Source organism: Numida meleagris, chromosome 5 (genome assembly GCF_002078875.1).
Source record: "Numida meleagris isolate 19003 breed g44 Domestic line chromosome 5, NumMel1.0, whole genome shotgun sequence".
Lineage (NCBI taxonomy): Eukaryota > Metazoa > Chordata > Aves > Galliformes > Numididae > Numida > Numida meleagris.
Genome location: NC_034413.1, coordinates 57,878,590 through 57,896,517, shown reverse-complemented (window position 1 = coordinate 57,896,517; position 17,928 = coordinate 57,878,590). Strand labels below are relative to the sequence as shown.

At 40.3% G+C, this 17,928-nt stretch overlaps 1 protein-coding gene across 1 annotated transcript; it reads right to left on the bottom strand.

The window, feature by feature from the left end:
• On the bottom strand, positions 875–17,873 carry ERCC3 (ERCC excision repair 3, TFIIH core complex helicase subunit). The gene is made up of 15 exons (XM_021399093.1): positions 17,761–17,873; positions 17,448–17,653; positions 16,529–16,765; positions 16,125–16,174; positions 15,240–15,375; positions 14,865–15,029; positions 13,665–13,869; positions 12,414–12,728; positions 11,079–11,263; positions 9,267–9,469; positions 7,432–7,528; positions 7,133–7,250; positions 4,670–4,788; positions 2,087–2,239; positions 875–1,719 (listed from the first exon to the last, which is right to left on the bottom strand). Exons 1-15 carry the CDS (start codon positions 17,777–17,779, stop codon positions 1,585–1,587), a joined length of 2,343 nt encoding a protein of 780 aa, XP_021254768.1. The 5' UTR covers positions 17,780–17,873; the 3' UTR covers positions 875–1,584.

Sequence of the window (17,928 nt, the reverse complement as noted above, 5' to 3'; positions counted from 1 at the left end):
CATAAAGTGTGGTACAGATAATTATGCAAAGGGCTACTGGCTCACTTTCTCATCTGTCCCACTGCCAGACTCCTCCCGTTATGTTAAATTATCTTTCCATTAACTGTTGCTACAAGAGCCTGTCTGAACTATTAGAAGGAAATAATGCTTTAAAACTGGGGGTGGAAATCAGCACCACAACATTGTCCGTTAATCTTTTGGCAGATAAACCACTCAGGTGCTATTGTGAATAGTCCCAACTTGTGAGGCAAAAAACCTGGAATGAGGAAGAGAAAGAATCAGGCATTACATAGTACGTCTCAGAGGACAGAACAAAAGCTTCAACTGAATCAGATCAGTTTCATTTTCAAAATAATCTGATATAGAAACTGAAAATAAGTGCTGTGTGTTCTGAGCTAAGCTTCCACTATTGCAAGAAATATTTTCCATTTGTGAATTCATACTAAAAAGAACCAATTTGTTTCTGAAACACATTTGTCATGTAACTTGGATAACTTCAACATACATACTCCTTCGAGTACAGCAAAGAGTTATACTAATCCATTCTGAAACAACACATGAAGATCAATGCTATTTGATAGGTTGTTCCTAGAACTCTATAAACTCTCAGAAAGATAAAGAAGAAAAAATATCCACAGTACAAGTAGTATAACTAACTGCTACAATATTAAATGGAAGTTTTTTTTAAGAGTGCTCTTTATCACAGGCTTCTCCTTACCTCTTCACAGGTTTTCTAGAAAGCAACTGTATTTACTTCATTAAGAAAAAAGCCTTAAACACAGGCATCTTTCCTTTATGCATCTGCTTCCAAGTCTCTTTCTGGCAAGTCAAAACATTCTTTGATCCAACAATAACTTCTATTGTGACACTGCACTGTTTAGCAGTTATGGTTTTATTACATAACTAACAAACAGAACATAAATAACAAGGGAAATAGCTTTTATTTCAGAAACTTCTCAACAGTAGCAAGAAAAATAAGGAAAATGGAGCACAGAGTTTATTTGTCCTTACTAATGCTTTCCCCTAGTTTACTTTGGAGACAGAGCCCTTCTTCGTCTTAGAGCTTCAAAATATTTCAACCAGTTTGTTAGGATTTTAAAACAAGTTAAGTCATGATTATAAACTAGGTCTCAGTTTAAAAACATTATGTAAGGTGCTCCTCTCAGAACTCAATAACTTTTGTTTAAGCAACTTAAACATCAACATTTTGCTAAGTAGATGGTAATCAGATAAATAATATTTCTAACATCAGTACAAACTTCATATACAAAACCTTTTCAGAATTCATCGGAAAAAGTGTCTTCAGCCAATAAAAATAAAATCTGTTCATCATGCTGAAAACCAGACAGGTATAACCAGGATCCAGTCACTGGATAATATACATCTCCGTGATGAGATTTAGTTCCATGTCTTCTTCCACATTCAATCACAAGCACATAAATGTTGCTAAGCAAATATGTGGCTATACAGATGCGTACAAAGATGTCTTTTAGAGGACCTGCCAGAAATATCAAATCCATATTTTTAGTTATGGAAAGAGGTACATGGATGCACAGTTTTTATAAGATGCACACATGAAGGACATCATTTCCGGAAGCGCTTAAATAGTGGATGGATGTGTTTATTTGAAGATGCCTTACTCCGAGATGACTGATATTCCATATAAACTGTATCATCTGCTCCTGACATAGAGCTCATTGTGCCTGTACGACGTGACATCTGTAAGTATGGACAGAAAAAACACGTGCTTAGAGTGTGTGATTAGACAGATCAGCTCTCATCTACAGACCTTGAGACCAAAAAGCCTTCAAAGTTGGTTTTTATTTTCCTTAAAGAAGAATTTATACTAAGAAAGTACCTGCCTACCACTCACTCTTATGTAAAGCAGCTCTTTAGTTTCTGCCCTCTGGGCATGAGGAAATCAGTGAATTAATTAGCCAAGTGCTAATGCAGCTTAAAAAAAAAAGTTTTCCAGTATTTTAAAAAGACACTAAGGCATCAGTGGTGGCATCACATTCAGAATTAAAATGGAATGGTCCTATCCTACTGCATTTGTGGTCATCCCTTTCAAAGTATTTTTCATTACCTGAACTGACTTTGAACCATATTCTCCAGCAACTACCTCCTCCTCAGCATCTAGGTCAGATGCTTGCAGGACTTTCTGGAGAAGTTGCTGCTGTTCTTCTTTGGATGAAAATGAAAGTTCTTCTTCTTCCATGCCTGCAAGCTTTGTTATTACCTAAGAAATAGAGCACAGTACAAGGCAGGGGTTCTTGAACTGTTATTAGTTATGGTGGGTGTGCAAGTGTACCCCCCACCCCACAATCTCCTGTTATATTTTGGCTGGAAATGCAGTAGCTCTAGACAAAGAACGCACGCCAAACACTGTCATTCCATGCCAGCTTGACCAGAAACCTTACTGGAAGGCTGACTTCATGCTGTAGCTTCAGGTTTTGTCCAGTTTAAAAACTACTACTTTAGTATAAAGTATATTCATGCAATATAAAGTATTTGTATTTCATAAAAATAATCAATTAGCTTTCCAGACACCAAGAATTTTAACATAAACATTTAGGAACATTCACAATTAGTTGTTGAGAGACAGCACAACAACCTGCAACAGAATATCAGCAGTGTCACTGTTGTCAATGGCAACTTCCAAATTAAAAAAAAATGCATCACTCTGAGAAAAGTGTCATTTTAAGAATCTATTCAGGGAAGCAACCTGTCCTATTATACGGACAAATGAACACCATAAACAACAAGAGGAATCATGAAGTACTTGTGCTATGATCACCTCAAAAGCAAAATGGAGCCACGAGAAGAACTGCATTAGCGTGTTTACAGCTGGTGCAAAGCAGTGCTAGTGTATTTCATAAAACAGAAAGAATTTCCACTGCATTACAATTTTTTTAAGCTGCTGAACAAATGCCAAGTTTAAAGTAATCAGATTCTTTGAAACAATAAGTTCTTCTGCTGTTGATTTAAAATTCAATATATCCTGCATTCAACCCCAAAAAACCAACACAATAGGGTAACTAAACTTTGGTTAGCTAACCAAACAACTCCTAAATAATTAAGACTCCAAGCAGCAAATAGTGATGACAAGGCTGTATAAAAGAAGCAAAGACAAAATGTGTGATTTAGCAAACAATTATTCTAATTCTCTTTTTGCTGAAAGGCAGAGAAATGAGCTATTGATAGACGAAAAGAAGAAAGTCCTAGAAGAAAAATGCAAACTGTTACCTTTTTAAGAGAGTACCAAATTTTTAGTAATGTTAAGCATCAGGAATAAAAATTCTAAAGGAAAAGATATCAGCACTGAAATAATTGCCTGAAGATGAAGTAGAGTCACAAACGCAAACATCTGCTGGGAATGATAGACACAGTTGATTCTGGCTTGTAATGAAGAAACAATAGATGGCTTCCTCAAGTTTCTTCCAACCCTATTATTGTTTGATGTCAGCTATGACTAAAGCTTAAAGTTCAGCAAGCAGAAAAAACACAGATATTCCAACATTTTGTTACTAATCTTCAAATAAAGAACATTCCAGTACTGGTCAGCTAAAATTTTGCTCTAGACTCAGCTGCCATTTGCACTACTTTTATTCCCGTATTAAGTCCAAACTCCTAGGACTAGGTCTTCCTTGCAAAATAAAACCCCTCTGTATTAACCTCTTACTTAGTTCTAAAATCCAAGACTTATATTCAAATATAAGCAGAGGGATTTCTCTAATCTTCTTGGCTATAGCCGCATAGCCGCATTTGTTGTAATTAGCTGCAGCTGATCGATCTACAATTTTGTCAAGATAAATTCACTACAAAGCAAAACAAGGCTTTTACATCTAAAGCCTATGACGTGTCTTTTTGATGCAAGGGCCTCCTCTTTAATGGGGCCACTAATAACAGAGCAGTTTACTTCAGAGTAGCTGCAGTTCATAGAAGGTTTTACCCACAGAGATGTCCCAGAATGCACGTATGGCTCACCAGCAAAAGATTTTCAACAGCTAGGGTCAAGTGCAATGCAGTAGAGGCTGCTTGCACTTTCACCCTGAGCAATTAATGGTGCGACTGCTGTGCATGACCATCTGGAACATCGTTTGTCTTTCGTGTTGCTGTCACCACTGCTGAAACGCACCACCCACCACCTCACTTTGCTAACATTCACTGTTTAGTCTCCATAAGTGTTCAGAAAGTGTCAATGAATGTCAGTGGTTGCCATTTTTTCTGCATGGAGGAATTCCATTCCACACCTTTGCTTCATATGCGCTTCCATGTCAGATGCCATTTTGTCAGACTGCTCCTCTGCTGCCATCTGTCGCACAGCAACAACATGTTATGGAATATAGGTGGGAAGCTTCAACCTCTGCTGCCATACCACCGACATCCACATCTGACTTTGTGGATCAACCCAATAAAATAGGAGGCATTACTTCCAGATCTGCCCTTATAGAATACTTACCTTCCAAAAAGCTGTATTAAACTACTTGTATCTACCCTCACAGTAACACAGTTGACAGAATAATGCTGGAACAATTTTTGCCTGCAAGCAAAACCTTCATTAATACATTTCACAACCATAATTCTCAAGTATTTGACCTAGCCATAAAATGAAAGAATTAAAGGGATATTCACAGGCCACAATTAATAATTGGAAGGGACGAGTTACCTTGAAGCTGTAGCCTTGATCTACGAGAAACCGTTGTCGCTTTGTTGAATATGCCATTTCCTGAGTGTCTTGGGATACAAGAGAATAAAAAAAGGCATTGTATTCCTCTGCAACCATGCCTAGGAGACAAAGCCACCAAATGATTAGTTCCATTTGGATCACTACAACCAAGAAGAAAAAAGGACTAAAACGTAAAAACAGGTGTTCAAATAAGAATTCTCTCCACAAAATAGATTTGTAAAGTTTATTTTAAATACAAGCTATTATTTTAAATACAATCCAGACCTTACATAAACTGAGTGACAAAGCACACCGCACTGAAATACCCACTCTTGTTCGTAAAAACATGAGCACAGGTTAAAGGGAAGCAGATAAGAAAATTTAGACTAACACAGTTATGCTGGTACCCTGAGAAGAACCTGCTACTTAACCATGCAAAACAAAGTAAAAGAAAAAAATTACTTACATAATGATTTGCAAATAAGTGGTAGGAAGTCAAGAACAAAGATTGTAATAGATGTCAAAAAAAGTTAAACAGAAATTACAATGGGAAACTTTTATTGATGTAAACCAAAGTTAGCAAGCTTTTTGTATTAAAAGGAGAATAAGGGAATAAACCATCCTGTGCATTTTTAAAAAAAACAAAACAAAAGACATAAACAAACCACACCAAATAAACAAAAAAAGCCTACCAAACTCATAGTTATTTTATCTACTCTCAAAGAGTACTGGGTTGTTTTGCAAAACCAAAGTTATCACTAAGAATATTCATTCACTAACAGAGGTTTTGTATGCACTTTCAAACAAAGCTTCACCCACAAGAAGTACAAACTGCACAGAAAATAAGCTTGGCTGTTTAAAATGGCCTTTGCTGAACTACACTAAGGCAGCACCGTAGAGTGTGCTCTTGTAGGAAGAAAATTACAGATAACAGCAGCAAGTTCATATGAGGACAGTAAAGACAGACTTCCCATCACATGAAAACAGGTGGAAAAAGACAAATCCCAAACTCTGCTTACAACAGTCATTTTCCCAACAGCCAAACACAGAACTGAAGCACTGCAATTTTATTCTCCACCGGACAGTTACCAAAAATTTCCTCTGAAATATGACAGCTTCCTAGTGAGTACATATTCTATCTAAAGTAAGTGCCAACAGGCTGTGACATAAACCAACTTTAAGCTTCTTACTACCTTAACACAAGAGAACGCTTGAAGTAGAACCATTTTCACCTTGAGCTACTGTATAATTTGTCTCAACAAGATATAAATAGGATTAGAGCAGATTAAACATCTCCTGTTTATCAGTTAATAGAACAGACTTAAGTCAGTGCATTAGGAAATATTCAGTTAATCAAGTCAAACAGCAAATTCTGCCTAAGAAACAATTCACCTTAGTTCAAGACAAACAAACGTAAAAAAAAAAAAGTGACAGAAGCATCCCAATACCACTCATATACATTTTTCAAACTAAGACACAGACAGGAGTGATCAGTCAGATTTCAAATAACCAAAGAAACAATTCCTAAAATCCTGACTCCACAATAAGTTTAATTCCTACTCACATACTTATCCATCACAGAAACAAAAATGTCAATACAATTGGACAGTTTTTGTAGGTGATCTCCACACTCTGACCCCAGAATGTACCATAAAAAGCAAAGCTCACTGTCACTGTAACTGCAGTGACACTGTAACTCCATAGATACCCCAGGCCACAGTGACAAATAGATTTTCACTTTACAATTTCCTTATCGTCTAGAAATATACTGGAGGATGAGGGGAGGAACAGCAAAAACCTGATAAACTATTCAACCTGATAATGAAAACATAATTTTGTCAGTCTACAGCATTCCATGCACACTTTGCTACGGATAGGCAGGATTCCTCCTCCTGTTTGTGCTACAACTTCCACCTGAAGTGTTTGTAAATCAACTTACTAAAACACTAAAACAAACATTAGAGGAGAGAAATACCTAATAGAAACAATGCTGGCTTTATTGTAACATAGTACATACAAATTCACAAGTTTGGAGAAAAAAATAAAATCCACTGGGCGTTTTGGCTCCAGGAACATTGAATGCTTCTACTGATACTATGCAGATCTGACACAACTGATCGTAAATTCTTAGAAGAAAAAGGGAGAAACAATGCTGTTTTGGCAATAGTAAATCACTGTAACAGAAGGGCAAACAAAATGCAAGAAAGCGTTCAAGAAAGAATACATTTCTGGCTAAAAAAAAAATGGAGAGAAGAAATAAGAGATGCTACAAACGGAAGACAGAATAGCATCTGTATTATTACAAAAAAGAAAAAACATTTCCCTCACACGTGATCTCAACCTACCTGCTTATTCATGATGTTGCAGTTTATTGTCTACATTTCAGTATTCTAAATAATTGAGTCATTATCTGAATGCCGTACTGTATTCCAAAGAGCAGAGCCTAAGAACTACCTCACCTACCTTTTTTGGCTCTCAGTACTCGCCCCAGTCTTTGAGCCTCCTGTCTTCGAGACCCACCATGGGACGAAATCTGAATCAGAACATTGGCTTCAGGTAGATCAAAGGATGTGTCACCCACCTACAACAGAGAAGCAGTCTCTGAGCAGCATCTTATTTCCATGTATCAATGACTTTGTAAGAAGTACACCATTATTAGCTGCAATACTAAGATGTCAAATGCACAGTGTGCATATATAACTTGTTCTTATGTAAGGTTCACTCTGAAGATGGGTACAATAACACGCTACATCCTCACCTACCTTTGAAATGAAAATAGTGTTGATTTTTGGGTTGTGCTTGAAGTTTTGTAGAATTTGCATTCTTTCTCCTTGTGCAGTAGGACCATATATATATGGTCTAAAAAAAAAAAAACAGAACACCAGCAAATTAAACCAATTCAAGATTTCTCAGTTATTTATTAAGAGGTACTAGGATATCATGGCAAGGAGATCGTTACATAGTGATTTAAATATATTAATAGCACCAATGAAAAAAAAACAGCATGAGCTATATGACTCTAGATGACAGACTTAAGACAGAGTAAAAGCTGGCTTTACAAATCTGAGTTCTGAGGCCCTAAAAGTTATAGTCAAAATAATTCCTGTCACATGCATGTTCTTTCCCTGCTAGTATCAAGGGAACAGGTAGAGGTAGAGGAGGAGCTGGTGCAGCAGCAGCCACCAGGCAGTGCCAATCTCCCTCCACTGGGGATCCCACCTGCAACACATGCTTGAACCAGGCAGTGGAACCGACCTGCTGAGCCAGCACAGCCAGGCAGACATAGCCTGGGCTACTGCAGCACCCACTGGACTGCGCTCTCCTACACAGACCCATAATTCCTGCCAAACCCAAACTAGCAGCTCTCTGTTTATGCCCAAAGCCAACTTGAGCATGCCCATGACAAACTATGATTAGAGAACTCTCCGGTTAAAACGTTCTCCTTCACCTAGCACTGCAACCCCTTTTTGTCTCTAGCTCTTACAGCTGTATAAACGGGAGATCCAAACACATCATGTGGGAAGGAGAACTGAGTCAAGAATGTGAAAAGCAAGCACCTAATATTTCTTCAACTAGTTCTGCTGCACTGCTACAGCACCTTCCACACTTATAAACCGTTAGGCTACTTTGCAACCAACCCTTCTAGGCATGTGTCTTTGTTAAAGGCTCTTGTTTTGCAGTGCACTGCACACTGCTAGCAACATTCCAGAGGCATCATTACAGCTAATCTCTGTCCAGACAGATTTAAAAAATGATGAAAGAGACCACGGGTGCTGGAACTCATCCAAAACTACTAGCTCTGCTATTTGATGCCACATCAAGCTGAAACAACATGGCCATTAAACTATAGTGAAAACTGATCATTAATTTTGGAAAGTGTAAAAAGATTTGTTTGCAGTTTTGCTGAGCACTGCCGAAATTCCTAGACACAAAATCATACAGTCAAAATGCCCCACAGTTTCCAGTAATCAACACATTATTTGGGCTTGTCACAGAAAGCATGAGGCCAGCTTCTATGCTTATTTTCCCCAAGGAATTACTGAATGCCTGATCCTTGCAAATGTTCTCCCTGCTCATCCCTTCCCAAGCCATTCAAACACATTGAGGTTAACCTCTCAGTAAACTCTATTTGCAATAATTTTATAGACATTTAGGGTAGCTGATCTTGCAAGATCCTGAGCGTACATTTGAAAACGTTCCTGTCAGAGAGATAGAAGAAGCTACAGTCCATTATAGAAATAGTTCTGGAAAGATTTTTAAAAACTCCCTAATTGTGCCAAGTGGCTCCTAATAGTAATAATAATAATAATAATAAAAAGAATGGAGAAATACTAAGTCATTCATAGAAAACTTGGATGAAAACTCCTCTGAGCCAAGTGCCAAACGGAGATTCTTTTCAAACAGTTCTACAACAGAATTAACATTTCAATGCCTATAAAATCCATCCAAAGAGTAATTTCCTGAACTCCTTTTCTATGAGAATCATAGTTAAAGTATTACAACAAATGTCTAGAGGTTACTGAAATCTGTAAGATTACAAGTCAATTTTCCAGGAAAGAGGAAAGCGACAGCATCATCATTGGTTCTGAACACTTACTTCCCAAGTCTGATTGCATATTCCTTCAGTGCAAATACATTGTCAGCAAAAACAATGATTTTATCATTCCGTCGCTCATGGAATTTAATCAGGAACTGGCAAGCTCTGAACTTATTTGGGTTCATGGTGTACAGCAGTATCCGTTTCTTTGTTTTGATTGCTACGTATTCTCTATAAAATTCAGGTGACATTGGGCACCAAACCTAGAATTTGAGAATATACACAAAGTAAATCTCAGTTACCTATTTAATTCCAGTGGGAATTTAAAAGATATTAGGGGATAATAACGCATTACAGCTTTCTATACAGCAGGGGCCACAAATCCTACTACAGTTAATTTCTGTTTTAAAATGAGGTACTGATTGGTCTAGTCTCTAGAACCGCAAACTCTTTTTACCTCATTAATATCGTGACCCTCCAAAATGCTGGGGCACTGACACCCATGACAGAAACAGGCAGTGGGATTGGAACAGAACCGGAAAATTTTTGTTTAAAATCTGGTAGTTTCACTGAATGCTACTACATTTCATGTAAGAAGAATGAAAGGAATTAACTGTCTGCAGTATTTCTGTCACTGTAGTCAACGCCTTTGCCCTAAAAATTCATTTTCATCCATGTTCTGAAAACCTAAATATATTTAGTCCTCATTATAGAACACATTTACCAATCCTTTCCTCATACATCCACTATGGAATAAACTTTAATATATATCGAGTTTACATCTTTCAAAACAGAACTGATTAGAAGTTTTCAATGGCTTTATCTGCACAATATCATACATTGTGCATGAACTGATATATATATCACAGTACTGTACAGATCTAGTCACTGTGATATTTCTTCTTTACAGTAGAGACTGAAAATAGAAGAAATCGTGAAGTTTAAGTTTATGCAAATGCAATGACACTACAGCATATCAGGACAACACGCATAGCGTATGTAATTTAGACAACAATCTACTGTATGTGGCTTCTTCTACCATATCCATCACAAGTACAAATTTAATAAATAATACAAGAAAAACGGCCTCTTTCATAATTACTGCTCAGCTATGGAAGTTAACAAAAAAACCTGTTCACATCTGTGACAATTTGCATGAGTTTATTTAACAGCTCAATTTGCTCTGTGCTCTTAAAAACTCAATGGATTAGGCTAGACTTTTAGTTTGACCCAGAAAGGTTGCTTCCAGCATTCTAGTGTGCCTGGGAGAAATGTTTCCACTTATCTGACATTAGATTTTCATCTCATCCATTTGCTGGAAAGAAGAGAAGTCACACTGGAAAAAGCAAGATCTAGTTCCATGTTTTCCATTTTCATCCTGAGGCCTTACAGTTTGAAATAAGCAGGTGTCTTCTCAATTCTTAAGCTTTCTACTATTCTTCTTTGTTTTAATAGTTAAAAGAATTTTCCTCAAAAAGACTACAGACTACCAGCTGAAGTCTCAAAAGCAGCTTCAAGTATACCATTTGACCAAAACTATCATACAGAACTGAGCTTAAAATACAAAATCAAATCAATGTGAATGCCAGTTGCATCAAAGTAGGTCTACAACACTACAGCTGCTGTTTTTTTTTTGTTCTTTTTTTTTTTTTTCCCCCAAGAGAAAACAATGCTGAAGTCACACTACTGGATTGCAACATGTTTGTACTGACTAGTGACAGCCCTTCCCAAGCTACTAAGTGAAAAGCCATAAGGGTACCCCTCCTGCTCACATGGTTAAATACTTACAGTCCTTCCTAAAAAAAAACAAAACAAAACAAAAAAACACCACATATAAATATACACTAGTAGTACTGAAAAGCAGAACATCACCTCAGCACATTGGACTTTAGCAATGTAGCCACTGTTCTGCAGCTCCATCCAGTTGGCCTCATAGAGCTTTGGTCCGATCAGGAAGTTCAGATCAACAATTTTATCATCTTCTCTGACCAGGGTAGCAGTCAGTCCCAGTTTACAATGAGCTTGTACAATAGTGAGCACACGTCTGAACATTTTTGCTAAGAAACATAAGACAAACTTTCTGTTTGCTTTCCTGAATGGATTTAGAATACAAGTACTGCAATTTTACATATTAAAAAAAACAAATAAATCATAAACTCCTACACGGTGATAGGAATTATCACTCCATTTTACATACACTTCTAACAGCATTCTGTGTCACAGCAAAAGTTCACACTGATGTTAACTTTAGTTTGCACCCTATAAACCTTCTGCATTTCTATTACTTCCTGTTTCCCAAAAAGAAAAGTAATAGAGAGAGGTTAAATGACTTATCTTAGCCATGTGGTATTTCATAAAAAGATCTACAACACAAGTACTCCTGGCCGACTTTGCCACATTCAGGATTAATATAAGGCAGAATTAGTTATCTTTAGTACTGCTACAAATTTTGTCATTGTAGTCTGTAGACACAGGAGAATCTACACCTTAATTCTATGAAATGAAGAAAAGCGAAAGAACTGTGTCAGCAACACGCTGCTTTGTTAAAATGGCAGTTAATCAAAGCCTACCTCTGAAATCTATAATTTTAGGAGAGACCAAACCAAAACATGACAGCAACATAGAACAGCTGACAGAATCCTGGGTGGTACATTTTGCCAGGGTAACTCCACAGACGCTTTAATACCACATTATTGCTTTCCAATAGTATAGATTCCAATTACGTGGTGTTTTCAACTAAAACAGCCACTTCTGGACAGTTATTACTGAAGTTACTTGAATTTTATGGAACAGACAGTAAAACCTAAGCCTACAGTGCAATTACGTCTCAAAAACAAAGACAGCAGACGTCCTGTTCCCACAGAGAACACTAACATCCACATAACAAATTTCTCTACAGCAAAATTATACAAATTTAATTTGGGTATCCTCGAGCAGTTTCACAAAAGGAGAAGGCCACCTGTATTTTGTACTACAGTTGTAGAGAACAACGTAACTTTAGAAGGGTTTCAAAAAACAAACAAAAAAATCAAAGGTCAGTTAAACTCTGTAACACTGGGGGGGGGGGGGAATAGAAGATGGCAGTTTACTTGTCTCAAAACCCTATGCCATGGGTTTACCAACTGGATTAATCATGAACAAGCTTTTATAGAGCAAAGTAACATTACCAGTACATACAGCATGAGGGTCTGCACACCGTTTCCTTACCAGGGATAGTATGTACTTCATCAAGTATCATAAGGCCCCACTCTCGACTTTTAAGCCACTCCATTACTCTCTCTGCTTCCCAGGATCTTTTAGTCGTGTGTCCCAACATGGAATACGTGCTGATAGCAATAGAACAATCAATGGGCTTGTCTTTGGCATCAGAGGTGAACCGACAGATCTGACTGTCATCGATAGTGGACCACATCTTGAACTGCGCCTTCCACTGTTCTACAGACACTGCAGAATTACCAAGGACCAGACACCTCTTGCGGACAGTACATGCAGCTGTCACTCCAACTAGGGACTTGCCAGCACCTGTGGAAGGAGTGATACTCATTATTTATCTCACAAATATCACTGGAATAGATGGAAAAAGAGTGAAGGACAATAGGAGATGTGCAAGAGGATATGAAATCACATAAGGGCAAAGTCTTCGCTGTCTCTTTACTTGTAATAGTCTTAAAGAAATGGACTGTCTACTTCTATGAAAACAGTTGGATTGCCTACTACATGCTGCTTTCTTAAGAAAATAATTTCAAACATTGCTTTTGCCAGTTAGAAGCAATCATATTGCTTTCTTCATCTCAAAAGCAGGATAAATTCCAGCTGGCTACAGACAGCTTCTACTAGAGGACACCTCTCATACTGCCCCTGCAAGCTATGTACATTACACCACATAGCAAGTCCTTATGTCTTTCCATTCCTGCTTCACATTTCCTCCAACATCCCTTATGCACTCCTTCTGGCCCTTGTCATATCTCCTGCACTGCCATATGCAGTCTCCCATTATCTCCCTCCTTAACTGCCTCCCATGGGTGGTCTGAATCTTCTTGCTTGCACCCCTCTTCATGCCATTATTTGTATTCCCAGTTCCCCTACCTCTCTGTTCTCACCCAAGGATGAAATTACTCCAGTGCCAGCAGTTCCACATTTCACTGGAAGATCAGCACAGCTGACTTAGAGGGCACAGAGAAAATGTTAATGGTAATCTATCACAGCCACAAATGAGCTCTTCAGACACTAGTGAAACAAAACACCTGACAGCTCTACTAATCAGGCTCTCCCTCACCACTGTCTCATCACCCACTTGCTAAAAGCCATCAGGACTTGGCATACTTGTACCCATACCAGTCCCTATTACTGTGTGAAGACTAAGCAGCTGTCAGATTTGAAAGTTACTTCATTGCAGGCAAATAAAGAACAAAATCTCTAAGAACAAAACCCTTAAAAAAAATCAACTCAGTAATTTACCACATGGCAAGACAATAACACCAGATCTGGCTCGCCCATTTCCAAACATCTTCCTCAGGCTTTTCTCTTGATAGGGTCTGAGGACAGCTGTAGGTTTCAGATCTATATTAATATCAGGATTCACAGAATCATTTCTGAAATCATATTCTGCCAGCAAGGGGTAGTCCAAATGGATACAACGCTTCTGAAGTTCTTCAATCATCTCCTGAGGAGGAGACAAAGCTTCAGATGCTAAATTCTCCACATCTGAATTATTACAGTTTTTAACAATTAGTGATTACGCAGTACTAGGTGAAGTCACATTTAACTTTTATGCTCATTAAGTCTGCAAGAGTTAAAGTTCATTTCAACAACTTTGTGATGACCCCCCCCGCTCCAACATTTTAAATAACAGCCCCTTCTAGAGAGAGCTATTTAGACAGATGGAAGTGTAAGACACATTAATCTGAGATGTGTTATTTATCTGGCAGTGACTAAACTACACTCTGAAGTCCTACAACAAAAAGCTCAATAACACACAAAAGGTCCTGCAGGCTACATGGAAAGACCTACCAAAGCTGCACATCTGTTATAGGGAAAAACTTGACACCCTGACAATAGTTATTCCACCACCATGACAGGTTGATTTAATCACCAAAAGTTGGTTTTAGTTCTCAAGTACTTTGGTTATTAATAAGTACTGTTTAATACTTCTGTTTTCCCCACAAAATCATTATTAGAATTGCTAAGTCCAGGAAGCAACTAGACAAGCTTCACAAAAGCTCTCTGAAGGACAAGTCAGGACTGCGCTCTAACCTCTGCCTTCTCAAGCTAGAAAAACAGAGCCACCAAGAGTTTCTCCTGTAAATAGGAATCGTGAGGAAAAAAAGTTCTGAAACTAGCAGCAGATTTACTCCCCCGTGAATTCTCATTTGTCTTGCACAAAGCAACATCAAGCTGCACACAAACAGAACCTCCCTTAGCTTCTGGAGCCTCTCTGGCTTGTGAGCCACTACACTCTGTGGGCAGAGAAGGAACATGATGCAGTCTGCTCGCTCTGTACTGAAAAGGAATATCCTGAGATTTTGGAAGGCAAAAGGAAAGAAACATTACTGACTTACAGTGATCTCCTATGTTAAACAAGGAACCACTATACTTTACATTGAGTCCCGGGCACATCCCCCCAAGGCTACAAATGCTAAGAGATAAAAGTGTTCGTGCCTGCTTGACTTCAAAAGATACTGTCTGCGTTTCCTCCTCCTCCTCCTCATCTTTGTCCATCTGCTCATAAAACTCAAATAAGTCAGCTGGGACATCCGGCTTGTTTTGAACATCTGCTTCTTGTGATGTTGATGGACCAAAGCCGCTTTCACTGGACTTGGAAATCTGAAGAAGACAGAAAGGAACTTTCACCAAGAGGTTCAGTAGGGATGCTCCCCCCCCAACACTCATTGAAATGGGGCTAATTAACAAGGCAGAGCATGGCTGACAGAGCTGAAGACAACTGCTGACACAACAAACATAAAATAATGACTCCAAGCTACTGAACAGCTCATGTAACGTAAATTTCATCATTTGAAAACAGGCCAACCATACCGCTGGTTTACTTGTGAATGTCTCTGTAATGAGCTCTGTTTCTTCACCTTCAGCATTTCTCAGGCGACAGTCTCTAATAATGTGGTCTTGCAGAAGCTGCTGAATGACATCAGGATGGGTACTTTCCACAAAATACCTAAAAGAAAAGGACAAAAAAAACCATCTCTGTGAACTAATTAACACAATAACTTACAGAAAAAGTGGTCCATCCTCAAATCTATAGCTAGCCCAGATACACTCGTAAGTATCCCACTTCGAGGGCGGTAATTTAAAAAATAAACAAATTACAATCATCAAAAATTTTAAAAGGTACCTCGCTTCAAAAGTACCATGTACTCTCGCATTCAGTCTTCCCTCCTTTAGCTTAAAATCTTTCCCCCTTGTCCTATCACTATCTATCTGTGTAAAATGTTGATTTCCCTCCTGTTTATAACCTCCCTTTAAACATTGGAAGGCCGTAATGAGGTCTCCCTGCAGCCTGCTCTTCTCCAGACAGAACAAGCCCAGCTCCTTCAGCCCATCTTCACAGGCGAGGTGCTCCAGCCCTCTGGCCTTTTCTGTGGCCCTCCTCTGGACCCTGTCCAAAAGCTGACATCCTTCCTGCACTGTGGACCCCAGTCCTGGACGTTATACTCCAGATGAGGCCTCACAGAAGCAGAGCAGAAGGACAATCACGCTCCTCACCCTACTGGCCACCCCTGTTCTGAGCACCCCTTTCCCCTGCAGCCCTGGATACCACTGGCCTTCCAGGCAGCAAACACATGCTGCTAGCTCGTGTTAGATTTTCCATCTGCCAGGACCCCTAAGTCCTTCTCAGCAGGGCTGCTCTCAAGGAGTTTTTGGAAGATCGCTTCTTTCACACCAACTATGGAAAAAGCAGCTAACCTGTTGCGTTTCAGCACCAGCTTCACCTTCCCATAGCTGACGGTACACAGCTGCAAACAGATAACGGCAGTCATTAGGAATACCCAAAAGAGCGACTCTAGGTTTGGGTGCAGTTTAGTTTCATGTAAGAACACGCGGTGTCTTCATTTATTTGCGGTGCTGTTATGCTTATGGAACAAGCTTGAAGAGACATTTTCAGAACACGCCAACATTTACAGAGCTACACACTACAGGAAAAGGGAAAAAGTAAGACAAAGTCTCTGCTCTCTTGGAACAGAATGACAGAATACAGTAAGAGATAAAAACATTGAATGAACAAAAAAAATATTTAAAAAAATAGCAGTAAAGCAGATGCAGCAGATGAGGATGTCAAACGCATTTGCAATACAACAAAACAGACTTACCTTTATGAACTGAATGATTCCCTCTGGGACACCAGTCTTGCTCAGTTTCTGCAAGTACTCTGTGATATCGCTTGTCTGCAAGCCGACGCTGACGGCGGCGTACAGGGAGTAAGCAGTCAGCTTGTACTCGTGAATGTGGGTTGGTCTGCACACAGGCTCAGCAATGGCAACCAAAAAATCCTGTGCATATTTGTAAACTGGAGAAAAGGCTTCCAGGAAAATATGGCCATCAGGAGCCTACAGAAACAGAAATGCAGAAGGTGTGCCGGCGTTAGCTGAAGGAAATCAGGAGTTTCCTATAAAGCAGCCACTGCGATACAGAGACTCCTCTATTTAGGTGGTAATGCATCACTGGATTTCAAAAGAACCGCATCTGCCTAAAGAATGAAATAACAAGGAAAAGAGACACGGTAATTTTATTGAAAAAGAACCAATTTTAAAAGAAAGCCCATAAAGGCAGCATGATTGAGGGTGTGTATCCAACACACTGCAGCCATTCTTCCCTCCAGGGAGTTGACGCGCTTCAATGAAGACAAGCAGCTTTAAGTGGAACCACACAAACTTCCAAGAGGTTCAGATGCAGCCGCAGGAAGAGACAAAAGTCGTCTTCTAAACGGGACCAGACGCGGATTTGTCTACATTCCTTCTGCGGCAACAAAACCCAAACACGTCCGAGCCGATAAAGCCTTCCCAGGTTAACGAGCCGCGTTACGGTCGGCCACCTCGCCTACCTGCGCCTGCACTACCGGCCGAGCTTCGGGCAGGTGTACGGACGTCCCTCTTTGCGCTACGGAAATCCTCGGCAAAGCTCGGCCCGCCCTACGGCCGTTCCACCGCAGCACGCCAGCCCCGCCGCGGCTCACAGCCGCACGAGCTCTACACGCGCCGAGCCCCGAGGCCGCGCGCCGCCCGCACGTACCACCCAGAGAGGCCGCGAGGCGTTGTCGGCCTTCAGCGGCATCTGCAGCCGGTAGTCCTTGGCGCCGTACTCGTCCAGCTTGGTGCCGCTGTCCTCCACCTGCTTCCCCGCCGCCGACGGCACGGCCTCCTGCGACTCCTTCCCGGGAGCGTCATCCTCCTCCTCCTCGTCCTCCTCGTAGTGCCGCTTCTTAGACTTCTTCTTGTCTACGGCACACCGCGGCGTTAGAGAGCCGCGCGGCACCCGCCGACCCTCGCCCCGCGGCGGGCGCAGCCCCGGCACCGACGCCCCTTCCCCGCCCTGCCCCGCTCACCCCGCTCCTTCCTGCCCATGGCCGCCCCGCTGCGCCCGGCTGAGCGGCGGCTGCCGGACGTTGCGTCACTTCCGCCGCGCGGCGCGACACCGCAGCGGGAAGGCGGGGCGAGAAGTGCGGTGCGGAGCGGGGCGGGGCGCGGCGGGGCCGAGCGGGGAGACGGGCGCG

Excerpts from the sequence above, each read along its gene's own strand:
- ERCC3 (XM_021399093.1), bottom strand. Across the intron at positions 16,175-16,528 it reads GAATCATTCAGTTCATAAAG|CTGTGTACCGTCAGCTATGG; the intron begins GTAAGTCTGTTT and ends ATCTGTTTGCAG. Across the intron at positions 15,030-15,239 it reads CATTCACAAGTAAACCAGCG|ATTTCCAAGTCCAGTGAAAG; the intron begins GTATGGTTGGCC and ends TGTCTTCTTCAG.